This window comes from Schistosoma mansoni, assembly GCF_000237925.1.
Source record: "Schistosoma mansoni, WGS project CABG00000000 data, supercontig 0301, strain Puerto Rico, whole genome shotgun sequence".
NCBI lineage: Eukaryota > Metazoa > Platyhelminthes > Trematoda > Strigeidida > Schistosomatidae > Schistosoma > Schistosoma mansoni.
Window position 1 is genome coordinate 60,612 of NW_017386157.1, and position 14,906 is coordinate 75,517.

Here is a 14,906-nt window from a genome sequence, read left to right on the forward strand (position 1 = left end):
ATATTTAACTGTTCCTTTGCATGCTTTCCGATCTCAGCACATATGACACAGGCTGTTAATCTATTCTGAGCATAGTGACAAGTTTTAGAGGAGAAACTCTAGACTTAGCTAGCAGAAATGAGCAGTTAATATGACCAGAAACACTTTCATAACGAATATACGCAACAACACCATACGCAAGCTCAGAAGCATCGGCAAAACTATGAATTTGATCAGATGATGGTTTATACCTTGGTTTCAGACACCTTGGTATTCTTAAGTAGTCCGACTCCTTTATGTGTCTACACCAAATATTCTACTTCGCTTGAAAATCCAGGGGTAACTCCGCGTCCCTGTCTAATTTCTGCCGACAGGTATCTTGTAAGATCACTTTGGCGGGTACTATTATTGGGGCTATAAACCCAACTGGATCAAAGATAGATGCTACGTACGACAAGATGCTTCTTCTGGTTAGGTTTCCATGGCACTCATGAACTTTAAAACATGATTCGTCGGTTCTGACGTTTTATTCTATTCTCGGCGTTCGCTTACTTGTCTCATGAGACTCACAAACGGTAATCTTTCCTTCAATACGGTCTTCCTCTGAAATGAACTCAACAATTCAATATTATTACTAGTCCATTTAGTTAAGTTAAATCCTCCCAAACTTAAGAGTCTTTTGAAGTGTGAATATATCAGTTTTGCTTCTTCTATAGTATGCACACTTATCAATAAATCGTCCACATAGAACTGTTCCTTAGCTAATTGCGTAACAACCTTGGGAAATTTATCTTGATTATCAGAAGTTGTTTTTTGCAAGGCAAATGTGGCAGAACATGGCGATGGGGTCGTTCCGAACAGATGGACTTTTATTCTATAGACCTCTAGCTTATTTCCTATGTCCCCACATGGCCACCATAAATACTTAAGGGCATCTCGATCATGCGCCGGGACTACTATTTGATGGAACATGGCTTCAATGTCCGCCGTAAGACCTATTGGTCGTTGCCGAAACCTAATGAATACATTTACTAGGTTACTGACTAAATCAGGTCCAGAATAAAGACTTGTTTAAAAACGTTCTAGCATACTGAGCTGCACAATCAAACACTACTCTTAACTTGTTGGGCTTCTTGGGATGGAAGACAGGGTGATGAGTAAGATGCCAAATTCGTCAATCAGCGTAGTTATCGTTTACCTTTTCGGCATAATCTCGTTCTATAAACTGAGTCATGGCGCTCGCATAGTCTTGGAGCAACTTCGTATCCCGAATATGTCGACCTTTCAAACATATAAGTCTACGTTCTGCTAATTTCTTATCATTAGGTAACTTGTGTTCGTGTCTCCAAGGCAGAGTTATTTAATAGTTCCCATTTAACTCTTGCAATAAATTTGATATAGCACTGGGGGATATACTATCTTCTACAGACATCGATGTAGTACGACTAAATGGACCTTTGAATTCAGTTGACTACAATTGTTCAAACTTACCCTCTAATTCCTCTTTATCTGAGAGGTAATTAAGTACATTGTTGCTTCTATGAAGTTCCCCTCAGGGACCGAACAACGTCCAACCTAAAAGAGTCCTCACAGTAGATGGCTAATTCGTCTTTCCAGTTCTTATCTCTTTCATCTCGTGTACTCTCGGTGCGTTACACTCAATCAACAGTTTGACATTCTCACCTTCTACTCTCGGAAAGCTTATGTCTTTCAAATGAGACCAAGATGCCATTTGATGCGCCGTTGGCACAGTCATATGAACCGACGGTAGTGTTTTGACTATCAACACTTTCCGCACTTTAACGGATAACGTAAAATCGATCGAGTACAACTCTACATCGACCTCTTTGGATATCAATGACGCTTCATTACTAAGAGTCTGTAAAGACGCCATTTCTGGTTTTCCCTCGAGGCCTAATTCGTCAGCCAGACCATCAACAATGAGGGGAGTATCTGATCCGCTATCTAGAAAGGCGCAATTCTGAATAGTCTTCTCACCATTTTTTATCCATACAGGCACTACTGCAAATGCTAATGATCTATGTATATGCTTAACACATCCTTCGGTACAGAACTGTATATTAATGTAAGCATCATTATTGTCATGGTATGGTGTCTCCAACCGCATCCTTTAACTGAATATGAACTCGGTGATCGACAGTTTTCCGCTACATGGTTAGCCTTCAGACAAACATTACATAAATTGTGTCTAAGAACGAATTCTTTCCTTTCTGTAACATTCTCGTCATTAAACTTCTGATATTGATCTAAAGAATGATCACTTGAGCACTCCAAACAAGATGAACTACGTATGTGGACATTGTCATCACTACTGTTCGTTAAAGATATTCTTGCTGCATTGTATTCTGCGCTAATTTTCCCCTTTAAAATCCCGATATTCTTATTGTCATTATTACTGCCGCGGTTGACGAGTGATCCATTTCGAGTATTAGCCATATCGGTTTGTTCCTTTACAAAACCAGTAAGGTCGGCGAACAAAGGCTCATGACCACCTCTGATAATCTTATAAGCTGTCTTTAGCCACTTTTGTTGAACATGTGTCGGTAATTTCAGAACCATAGTTTCAATAGTTCTGGAAAGTTCAGGTCAGAAACGTAATTCCTTTGTTCGAGAGTCAAACAGCATGCTTGCATTTCCCGGGACAATTTTTTTAAATCGTCTGGTTAGTTATATTGGGAAAATTTAGCAAGTTGTCAATGAACGTGAGTGCTATTACGTGTTTCCGACCAAAGGTTTCTTCTAAAAGCTTTAGGGCTTGATGATAGCCTATCTCTGGTTGTGGTATAGCACAATGAGGAATGGCGGCTTTCGCTTCGCCGTCACAAGATTGAATCAAATAATTTAGTTTAGCTCTAAATCCAATATTATCAGTTCCAATGCATTCCTCGAAATTTCTAATAAAATTTCAGTAATTTACCGGTGTACCATCCAATCTTAAGATTTCCTTTTTTTGGTAAATACAGATTTTTAATGTTACATCCTCGCTGTTGTTTACTGATAGACCGAAACTCTGACTTCCCTGGCGACGTAACTTTTCTGGCTCAACTTCGTTTTCTAACTGAGTTATACGTAATCTAACTAATTTTAATTATACCATGCTATTAGTTTTGATTTTGTTCTTTTCAAGCAGGTCCTCATCCTAAACTCCCAGATGATGGGTTGATAACTCTGGAATCTCATCTGAATAGTAGTATTTATTAGAAGTCATTTCAGTAAGTATATCTAAGTATACTGTTTGAACCTTTGTCGGAAACAATGTCCTACTTGCGCAACTCTAAGCTATTGTCTAGACTGTCGAGCAGAGTCTTGGTTTGCCCAAAGTCAGAAAAAGTAAGTTATTTGGCCTAGTAAACTTTATCTGTTTCTAAAACGTAAATTAACAACGTTAGTATGAAAATAAACAGCATAGTCTATTACATAAGAAAAAGGGAGACATAAATAACATACCGAACAGTAACTGGAGAATAGGAAAAATGAGTCAACAAGGCGAATGTTGTTCTAGAATGATTGGTGGATAAACAAGACATAGTCATACAAGGTCTAAGAAAGTTGGTGTGATGGTGAGCGTTTCATCTTATCGTTGGTGTGTTTGTTTATCGACCTCACTTTACATGACGATCAAGTTGAGTGTCCTTCAAGGATAGTATGCAAAGACGTGATCAATATCAGGAGAATCTTACGACATTGTAGTTGATTGTAGAACGTGTACGTTGACCGATGCAATTATCTCAGTAAATGACATCAGTTGACTGATTTATTGAAATGGAACATTCAAAATAACGGACTTACTAGTCCATCATACGAAACCGATCACCAAAATTAAACTATTCACTTGCTCTAGAGGAATTAGTACAGTCATCACACAAATTTAGACATGAAGCAGTAGAGAGATGTATTCTTGTAGTTATCAGTTCATCACAGTTCAAATAAGACGATCACTTATTTGGTGTTGAAAAATCTTTGAATTCTACTAATTTACAAATGCAAATCAAGTATGTGTTGTGCTGATGAGTGATGTAAACTACATCTGCTCAACAATATGTTAAGATTAGTTGTTGGAAAACTGTGAAGTGATACTTGCACTATGTTACATGACCTGTAGAATTAATAAACAATAGGTGGAAAACTTTATTCTACTGATTAGATATAACTGTAAGATCACAGTGCAGTATACTTTCACTATGCGTATTTGAGGTAATACCAAGCCATCTTGAAAAGAGAACTGTCAAAATCTTATAGAAAATAGGTTGAGTACAGTGATGATGACAGTGATTGTTGACATTTGCAAAGTTTGATATTACAGTCCACATATTCTCCGAAGTTAGGATGGATAAAGAAAAATAGGAAACAAATACGTTTTCTCTGAAATCAGTAATAGTACGATGAAGATAGAATGAGAAATCTCCTTGGAAATGAAGCATTGGTTCAGAAAATTATTCCGATTCATGTGAATTGTAGTCTGATTTCAAATCTATAATCAATGGTTATAAGCTGTTCAGTGATGCCTTACTGTTTACATATTGGAAATCATTAAATTTATCACAATTGTTTGTAGCAAATCATCAGTGATGTGAAAGAAAGGATCGGATTGAAAATTCTATTTGGGCATTTCGTGGATGATCGTAGATGTCATATTCCAGTTGAACAATCATTCTTATAATATTTAGAACGTGTTCAGCGAAAAGGCTCGATGGTGTTCACCGTTACAATTTCTAGGATTTAAAGCGCTTTACATAATTATCATTATTAATTTGTGCTACGTTTAGAAAACTGTTGTCCATATCTCAATCATTTTCATTTTATTCATACTTGGTGCATACACATGTGTGACTGGAATATTCATTTGGAGACTATGAGATACAAGACGTGTGAGTGAATCTAGGTTGATGTAACCACTCGGATTATCACTTCTAATTACTGATTTGACTAACAAATAACATAAATCAGGCAATACTATCAATGGACTGAGTAGTGTAAATGAGATGCATCGTGTTTGAATAAGTGAACATCAACTACCCAATCCATATTCGTCTTCTCACTTTCATGACAACCATTTCAGTCTATTTGTGACAAAATATATGAATTACTTATGTACTGTATGTACATTAACAGTGTAGTGTGGTCAAGCTGGTAATTGGATTTAAATTTGCTGATAGTTTATAGAATAGTATGTAGAACTCAAAAAACTCTCATCGATAGCTTGTTTCGATCAAAGTTATTCTAGACAAGTGCATCAAAGGTATAAAATGTCGACATAAAATGTAGAGGAAGTAGGCTTGTAGAAATAAATATAAACTACTCGATAACGATCCAATCATTTAGTTTTATGAGTGTACCTTGAAACGCAGTTCAACAGGTTATAAGCATCAGTGAACTATACACTAGATCATTGAATCTCGATTACTGTGTATTTATCGACGTACAAGAAGCTTGCAAATAGTTATTGAAAATATCTCAACTTTTGTAGAGAAGATTAATCGTCAACAAAATAATTCACTTGGAATGTGTCATATCGTTAAGCATGATGACGACTGTTCAAATCACACTGACAAGTTTCAAGTGACATGAAATCTAGTTACTGCTTCTGCTATCCACTCTGCTTAGTAATCCATTGTTGAAACACTGTGCAATCCATATTAACTCACCACGACTAATGGTCCTATTCCAACTTGTTTCACAGAATTCGGTCATCATCAGTGACAAGGAAACACGAATTCTGTCTCTACTCAGTAAAATACCAATTCAAACACTTAACGACTAATCCATTACATAGAGACAGAAAATATGAAAACTGACACTTATCGATGAGTTTAAGCATGTTCAGGGTAATTGGTTCCTTTATTTCTTTAAGATAAGGCACTTAAACATTAAGAGATTGGTGTGTATTTGGAGGAGCGTAAGAGAATGGAATCTGCCATATTTTCTTAACGAAAATACATGTGATTTCATGTATCTACTCATTCATTCATCCCGCTAATGATGCAGATATACAAACTATTACTTTACTTGATGTAATAATGATATGTAATCCTGACTGTCTTTCCCATGTTCAGAGGATACGAAATCGAACGCTAAACATATGAACACAGAGAACGACTTTCATAGTTCTCAGTAGTGAAAACATATGACATATTAAAGCCTGATATATGTCATCAGGGAAAAGCAAAGCATTTTTCATAGGTCACATTCAGTTCAAGTTGAGTGTCACTCTGAAACAACTATTTATTCAACTGTTTACTTCACTGAAATTTAATATTCTACTCATAAAAATAGCTGGAATCTCGAACACAATTAATGCTTCACAACAGCATAACATACAAACTGATTTCAGAATAGTGTGTGTCACGTCACTGAGAATAAACTGTGCTTCGTCATGTAAAATTGTGCTAACATGCACTGGATTAAAGTCAACTGGTAAATTTGAAAGACACAAGTGTTATAAAGTCAATGCTAAACGTTTTCACCATGTCATTAGACAAGTTCAAACACATTGCATTCTTCAATTGTAGCACCGAATTGAATGAGGTGAACAGTCGGATTTGGTGAAACCTACCACCAAGTGAAATTGAATGAAATGAGATCAACTGGTTGAGTTGAACAATTTGTCATGTTCATTTCACTTATTGTTGGTCATATTTCTTCTACAATTAAGTATACCTCTGATTGATTTAAACCCTCATTTTCGTTGATAGTATATGAGTGTGACTATTCATGTCGTTGAATTTAAAATATTTGGAATTGATATGTCTTCTGTTGTGTTCGCTGTGTTTCTTATATTTCTCTTATTCGACTAGAGCTTTAACTCCGCCTGTAGTATCTCCAGAGGTCACTGACGGTCCCAAGCCCGGTTAGAGGAGGAGGGCTGAGCATGGAGTTATCGACCTTTTCTCGTAGGAAACTAACTCGCTAAAAAGGCTGACCAGGAAAAACAATTCAAACCATTTAAACTTTTCCCTGGGAGTCAGAAGGTCTTCAGTTCGAACAGTTAGACGCCTCATGATGAAAGCCGAGTTCCTTCGAAAGTCACGAGGCCGATGTCCCTTCTGACAACCAGAGCAACCATTTATTTAAGTATATGGAGTGTTCGTACAATATGGAAGACCGGGAGAGTCTTCCGAATTGCCGTATAAATGAGGAGATAAAACCTGGAGGTGCTTGGGATCAGTGAAGCACATTAGACGCATGTTGAACAACAACAACAATCTTCGGGAGAGCTTCTGTTATACTCCGGTCATGAAGAAGAAAATGTGTCACATACACAAGAAGTAGCATTGATGCCGTCCAAACGAGTACAAAATGCATTTATAGGATAGGAGTCTCAGTTGATCAAAGTTATGAGGATCTAGATAAGAAAGAGAAAATTATAAGCCATAAATAAACATCTACTTGGTAGCCAATGATTATGCTTTGTTACTTGGAACAAATTACAGAGCCCCCAAATGCCTTGTCATGGTCGAGAGTAAAGTGAACACTCCCTCTCGAAGTGCTCTCAAATGGCCATATTGATACAACCACTGTCAGGGCAGTCATACTCACTGTCTTCTATCCACGAGGGTGTTGTCTACGAAATTGAGAGGACAAAAGCGAATTTCAGGTGCTCAAACCGGGTTGGTGGATACGAAGGATCCATTTAGGGAGGTTGGAAAACCGTCATTCCAAACCGATGGTGCACATGGGTTCCAGGATCCGAAGGAAACAAATGGCATATGAACCTACTGTTAGTCACAGACTACTATGAGACTGAATCTCCTTACGTTGCTCTACTGCCCTATGGATTAGATCTTCAGGTCAAAGGTTCGAGGGGTGGGCCCCTAAGAAAACCACCTGCTTCGGTTTGGGCACCCGGGCAGTACTACATCCGTCACACAAATCAAGTGATCTGTATGGCGCATATCTGTTTGGTGTCTCTGTGTACCAACGTTTATGTATGTAAATAAATAAATTGAACCATAGATTCAAAATGTCCTATTCAAACGTCTTGGGAGGTATTCAGAAATGTGTTCATAAAGGTGAATGCACTCCACGTGACCTGGAAAACGTCAAGGAGTCCGAGAAACTCCATTGTAGTTCAGTTAAAAGGTTCATACTCTTCGTCGTAACAGGAGAACAGTGTGGTAGAGATTAAGGTTACTTGGTTTTGATAGGACAAAATGTCATTATCAGGAAGCTAAAAATATTTGTAGACCTACTAAGGCATCTATAGAATACCTCAAACGCTTATACTTGTGCCTAGACCAAAAGTCCTGGATAAGAGGAAATAGTCCAACATTATGGGGAGACAGTAGTACTTCATCGTTAGTGGGGGACGAATATGGTAAATCTCAGGTATTCCAAAATTGCATTAGCTATTTATGTACCGTGGAGGTGTCCTCCCATCCATTTCATTCAAACCCATACACAAACTGTGACCATTATAGAACTTGACATTTTCAGTATGTTAAATGAACTAAACAAAGGAAAATCCACAGGACCTGAGAAGATGCATTCTAGGTCACAAAAGGAACAGAGAAAATTTGTCGAGAACCTCCTTAGCATACATAATAATCTGCCTGTAACCTGAGGTAGATTACCAGAAGACAGAAGGGATGCTACAGTATATTCTATCTTTAAAACAAGTACAAGACATAAACGTGAGAACTATCGATCCAGCAGCCTAGCCAGCGTGGTTGTTAAAATTTTAATAAGGACTATTCTGAAGGAGTTGTTTAGGTAGCTAGACGAAAACCGGTTTCTTTCTGAAAAGCAGCATTTCTTTAGAACAGGTTATTGATGTCTCTCTAAATTATTAGTGACCTATGAAAGCTGGTGCGCTCGTAAAAATCAAACTTTACTTATATACGTGACTTTTTTTGAATTTAGTTAGAATCTTGAAAAAGTTCCACGCAACCGGATGTGATCTAAGACAATCGATACCGGGATTACAGGCAACGTATTTATGTGGGTAGAGGATTTCCTACTTGCGCGTCAACAAGGAGTACGGATTAACTGGGAGTTGACTAGCTGACAAACTGTGCTTGGCGGAGTACCTCAGAGTACCGTTTTAGGGCCGGTGTTGTTCCTCCTTTATGCAAATGACCTTCATAGTCTCCTTTGTTTTGTGCTGACGACATCCATTGTTATACCAAAGAATCATAGTGGAAATGGTTTTTGACAAATCGGCATCTGAAATTCACTCTTTTTTCTTGTCCTCTTAATTAGAGAATTTGCGAGAAAACTCTAAAAATGTTCACAAACCCAGAACAAATAACTTGTCAGCTGACTATCAACCTTCACATTGAATCATCAACGAATGGCATTCATTACGTCAACACGTGATTGAAGCTCCATCTGTCGACTATTTCAAAGGAAAGTTGGATAAGCTGAGAGACCACCATTATCAAGACTAACACAATCCACCTAGCCTCCTCTCATTCAGGATGGAAAATGAAACAGGACAGTATTTTATGACTAGTTACTAATATTTAGCTTATTTTCACTTCATATATGTAGGTTCCAACCAGAGGTACTAATTATTCACTACCACTAGTCATGGAAGCCTGTCAAGCAAAAATGTTTATTCTGTTCACAACGCATTGGACAATTTGATGTAAGTGCATCAATCAAGTAATGCGTTACTAACTGGCATGCTATGAAAGGTGACAATACATTTCGCGTATGTTAGGAATGTGATTTCTCAAAGATTTAGTTTCTGAAATACAAAGATGAAATTAAAAGGAAGGTTGTTGTATCATTTAAGACCAATCACTTTGATGGCGAGGTAAATTGGAGTAACTAGTTATATATTTTCTCAGGATTCTTTAGATAGTTATTTTGCTTTAGCGGTTGAGAAGTGGACAGATAGTAGTTCAAGTGAACAATTCAGTAAGTTTTCGAGCGATTATCTGTAGCTTTCAGTTGCATTCCGAAGGAAAATCGCCCCATACGTTCTAAGCCTGAAGTTAATTATTTTTCATCAAGTAATTTTTTTGTTATTGATCCTATTTTTCCTAGGATTTAATATGTCAAGAGTTGAAAATATTTTGGGAACAGTTGGGCGATACTTGTTTGCCACCGGCCTTAGAGTTAGTTCGTGATATTATATGATATTTCTGTAGCCTAGTCGCTAATTTGGCATGTGATATTAGGGAGGATTTTTTCAAACACATTGATGATTTTTTACCGCTGGTTGTTAATGCTACAATAAGAAATTCGAAGAATGCAGAGTTTCTGGCCAATTGTTTCAATTGCTTGTCACATTTGGTTTACTTCTTACATCGGCCCATGATTAGGAACATTCGGAAAATTTTAAAGTACTTGTCATTTCCTATTCTGTCATTCATGTTAGGTGCTTTCTACCCTTGCTATCTCACTGCTCTTCTGACATCCCAAGGTTCACAGCTGAATGTCTAGCCTTCTTGTTTAGAAAGTTTGGAGATAAAATTGCGTTGTTCCATATTTTGGAAGAAATGATTGAAAATCCTGAGGTTTGATTTATTTCTGAAATTTTTCGACATCATATTTAGTGCCTTGGAGCCATATTAACAGAAATGTTGTCAGGTGTTGGTGAAAAAGTGCATACAACTTCTTTAGAGGTAATACATTTTACACCTTTAAATTGTTAGGTTCTTCCTCGTTTATTAGATTCTCTATTTAGCTTAAACTGTGATAGTAAACAGTCTGTACACTTGGTTTTTGATGGCCACAAAAACAAAACAACCCCACCAGCCGTTAGCGATACCTCCACGGAGATGACGAGTTCACCGGACGATTGCTGTTCCACTTCGAAAAGCATTATTGCTGTTAGTTATTCACTGTCACAATTAGTAAAGCGGTCTCCATCTTCTGAACAAATAAGCTACATTATTCAACATTTGACCTGCCAATGCCAACGCTTATCAACTATTCCTAATCTTCAGTATTTTCGCGGATATCTTACACTCCTGACTAGTTTCCTCCAGTCAATTGCAAAATCTGAATTTATGCCTTTATTTGAAGAAAATATTAGCAAGGTCAGTTTCCTTTTTACCGAGTTATTTTTTCTCTCCCATACTTTAAATATAATACTAAGCACAAGTAGGCAAAATGTTGATCCATAAAAGTTTGGTTTATTATCCTAAAGCAACCTAATAACAGGTTCGTCAAGTTATTCTGGTGAATTGTCTGTTATTGAATTTCCTGTACTACACCTGCTGTTTGAGACTGTATTTAAGACCAGTGTACTTTTGCAGGTTTGTGATTCATCTGTTTATGTAAAAGGCTTGTTTTATGTCTGGTATTCCCAGGACCCTGTGGTATCCGTCCAATTTCGCTAGCGTTGGTATCGCACTATGGGCTAATACACAGACCACTGATCGATTGGACCATAGATTAATATCACGTTGGCTCTAACATCATGGCCAGATTAACGATCAAGCTTTTCGAATTGAGAAATAGAAAATGAGTATGTTGCACGTCACTTGCTTTGAATATGGTCTCGTAGAGGCAGCATATGTCGATGCTAAGACTACTAAGATACAGTCAAACCGACCTGTTGTCTGAACTGCATCAGTGTCTGGTCATTAAAGGAGGCGAACCTAAATGGCACACGTGGTTTCGGAAAACGTGACTCAGTATTTGGTGATTATATTCATATTTCCGAGTATTTATTGACCTGAGTACAAAATCTTCACCGCAAACGAGTTACTGTTTGAGTCCGAAAATGAAAGTTAAAGCATTTAAAATAAAAAGTATGAATATATGGAGACTTGAAATGAAATTATATAGTACTAGGCAATTGCAAATATCGTTTATATAAAGAGCGAGGGGAGAGCAAAAGCGTCTTCATTAATACTCGTCCTCATATCAGTACACGCGCTAGGATACTGTCCAGGGTCTCAGGTCGAAATAAATGGTCTTCATTGATCACTTTCTGAAGCTTTGACCTACAGGTCTAATCCTTAGAATTGTTGGCCATCGTTAGGATAAGCAATTGCATGGGAGCTAGTGATCAAATATTGGTTATAACACCATATGATTCGTTAGGATCCTATGGTCTACGTTCTCTAAATTTAGGATTTTTCCGCTCTTCTAGGTAAATTCTTCGTATCTGCCAACTCAGTTTGAGGGCTAGTTGTTCTCTTCCCGTTCTCTCGCTATGTTATAACTGTTCAGGTTAAAGTAGGATGAAAATAATTGCATCAGCTCATTATTGATAGCCGTTAGTGTCAAACGTTCTCATTATATTTACAAACGTATTAACTTCTGTAGTCAAAATTTCCTGAGAGTAATGCTGGCCATTACCTCATGGATTTCTGTGAACTTCGTATTTGTTAAAGTTCTTAATTGTTTATTTATTTACATACATAAACGTTGGTACACAGAGACACCAAACAGATATGCGCCATACAGATCACTTGATTTGTGTGACGGATGTAGTACTGCCCGGGTGCCCAAACCGAAGCAGGTGGTTTTCTTAGGGGCCCACCCCTCGAACCTTTGACCTGAAGATCTAATCCATAGGGCAGTAGAGCAACGTAAGGAGATTCAGTCTCATAGTAGTCTGTGACTAACAGTAGGTTCATATGCCATTTGTTTCCTTCGGATCCTGGAACCCATGTGCACCATCGGTTTGGAATGACGGTTTTCCAACCTCCCTAAATGGATCCTTCGTATCCACCAACCCGGTTTGAGCACCTGAAATTCGCTTTTGTCCTCTCAATTTCGTAGACAACACCCTCGTGGATAGAAGACAGTGAGTATGACTGCCCTGACAGTGGTTGTATCAATATGGCCATTTGAGAGCACTTCGAGAGGGAGTGTTCACTTTACTCTCGACCATGACAAGGCATTTGGGGGCTCTGTAATTTGTTCCAAGTAACAAAGCATAATCATTGGCTACCAAGTAGATGTTTATTTATGGCTTATAATTTTCTCTTTCTTATCTAGATCCTCATAACTTTGATCAACTGTTATTCATCACCAGAGGTGCTCAACGTATGTTGCATTTTCCTACAGTTTGTATCTAGAAGATACAATCCTTATGACTTCATGAAATCAGTAAGTTCTGATTCCTTATTTGAACTTGAGGCAAATTTAGGTAGTTCAATGTAAAAATCAAACACTAGAAAGTCGGCTTGAATTTTTGAAAAACTTGGCGAATTGGCAATATTTTGATAGAGTAAGTTAACAATGAATTTCTTTCGTTATACAATGACCTCACGATTGCTAACAACAAATATAAGTTCCTCCTTTACTCTCCATAATACGAAAAACAATCACACTCTCAATGCACGATTTCATTTTTCCACAGTGTAAATCAACTCCAGAGCGACATGTGAAGGCCTCAGGGTCATTATAAACAACATGAGTCACAATCGTTTTTAAGTTAACTAAATTAATACAGCGTCAGCAGGAAAAACAAATCTTCAGAGTGTAATGAAACGACATACAAAAATAACAACCCCTATTTGCTTGGAGTTAAGAAACGTCACTATTGAAAATAAAGTTTCCAAATGAAATGAACGCTCATCCCGTTACGAAGGATTACTATCACATCAATTATTCTGGATAAATGATAAAAAAATTACTGATATTGCTTGATGTTTCTCAGTGCACGTCAAAGTCAGCTGCATCCGCTTATACGTCTACGAGTGCAGTGTTAACTGTGTGCGAAATGGAGATGCGATATGATAGTGTTGGAATTATTTCCACATGATATTGCAACATTTGTTTAGTTGTTTGACGTGTGATTGTGGTGTTGATGTGTTGTAATTCGTGATAATTGGATGCGATCTTGTTTGTTGAATGTGTTGAGTTGTGGTAGTTGTGTTTGTTGGAGGATGTGGATGATGATGATGATGATGATGATGTGGAGGAGTTGGTGGTGGTTGTAGTGAATGTGTATGAAGTTGATGGTTGTGACCCCACGATGGAGTGATCACACTTGGTGTTGATCTGATGTTTGTTGGGGTAAATTGATGAGCCTTGATCGATCTACACATGTTGTGCATCATGGACATGTGTGTGAACCAATCAGGGTACATGATTGCGTGTAATTGAGTAGTGGAATGTAGTAGTGGTGGATGTTTGTGTTTTTGTGTTGATTGTGATTAGTTATCACGTGTGTATTTGTGGTAGGTGTAGTTATTGTGGTTGACTGATTGATTGATTGATTGATTGATTGATGGATAGATTGCTTATGTTGGTTGATGTTTGTGAGTGCACATCAGAGTCAGCTGCATTCGGTTATACGTCTACGAGTGCAGTGTTAACTGTGTGCGAAATGGAGATGCGATATGATAGTGTTGGAATTATTTCCACATGATATTGCAACATTTGTTTAGTTGTTTGACGTGTGATTGTGGTGTTGATGTGTTGTAATTCGTGATAATTGGATGCGATCTTGTTTGTTGAATGTGTTGAGTTGTGGTAGTTGTGTTTGTTGGAGGATGTGGATGATGATGATGATGATGATGAGTTGGTGGTGGTTGTAGTGAATGTGTATGAAGTTGATGGTTGTGACCCCACGATGGAGTGATCACACTTGGTGTTGATCTGATGTTTGTTGGGGTAAATTGATGAGCCTTGATCGATCTACACATGTTGTGCATCATGGACATGTGTGTGAACCAATCAGGGTACATGATTGCGTGTAATTGAGTAGTGGAATGTAGTAGTGGTGGATGTTTGTGTTTTTGTGTTGATTGTGATTAGTTATCACGTGTGTATTTGTGGTAGGTGTAGTTATTGTGGTTGATTGATTGATTGATTAGGGTGATTGATTGATTGATGGATAGATTGCTTATGTTGGTTGATGTTTGTGAGTGCACATCAGAGTCAGCTGCATTCGGTTATACGTCTACGAGTGCAGTGTTAACTGTGTGCGAAATGGAGATGCGATATGATAGTGTTGGAATTATTTCCACATGATATTGCAACATTTGTTTAGT

The 14,906-nt window shown here is 37.7% G+C and overlaps 3 protein-coding genes across 3 annotated transcripts; 1 reads left to right on the plus strand and 2 right to left on the minus strand.

Annotated features, from left to right (window-relative positions):
- Positions 1-2,010: 2,010 nt before the first annotated feature.
- Smp_120750 (hypothetical protein) lies at positions 2,011-2,559 on the minus strand (the record flags this gene model as incomplete). Its single annotated transcript, XM_018792407.1, has 1 exon — positions 2,011-2,559. The coding sequence occupies one exon, from the start codon at positions 2,557-2,559 to the stop codon at positions 2,011-2,013; it is 549 nt and encodes a 182-aa protein (XP_018644633.1).
- Positions 2,560-9,628: 7,069 nt separating this feature from the next.
- On the plus strand, positions 9,629-13,068 carry Smp_120740 (hypothetical protein; the record flags this gene model as incomplete). The annotated part of the gene is made up of 10 exons (XM_018792408.1): positions 9,629-9,652; positions 9,686-9,757; positions 9,792-9,861; positions 9,895-9,956; positions 9,991-10,061; positions 10,095-10,289; positions 10,325-10,463; positions 10,503-10,571; positions 10,602-10,988; positions 12,904-13,068. The coding sequence occupies 10 exons, from the start codon at positions 9,629-9,631 to the stop codon at positions 13,066-13,068; spliced, it is 1,254 nt and encodes a 417-aa protein (XP_018644632.1).
- Positions 13,069-13,796: 728 nt separating this feature from the next.
- Positions 13,797-14,600, minus strand: Smp_194060 (hypothetical protein; the record flags this gene model as incomplete). Its single annotated transcript, XM_018792409.1, has 1 exon — positions 13,797-14,600. One exon carries the CDS (start codon positions 14,598-14,600, stop codon positions 14,268-14,270), a length of 333 nt encoding a protein of 110 aa, XP_018644631.1. The 3' UTR covers positions 13,797-14,267.
- Positions 14,601-14,906: the final 306 nt, after the last annotated feature.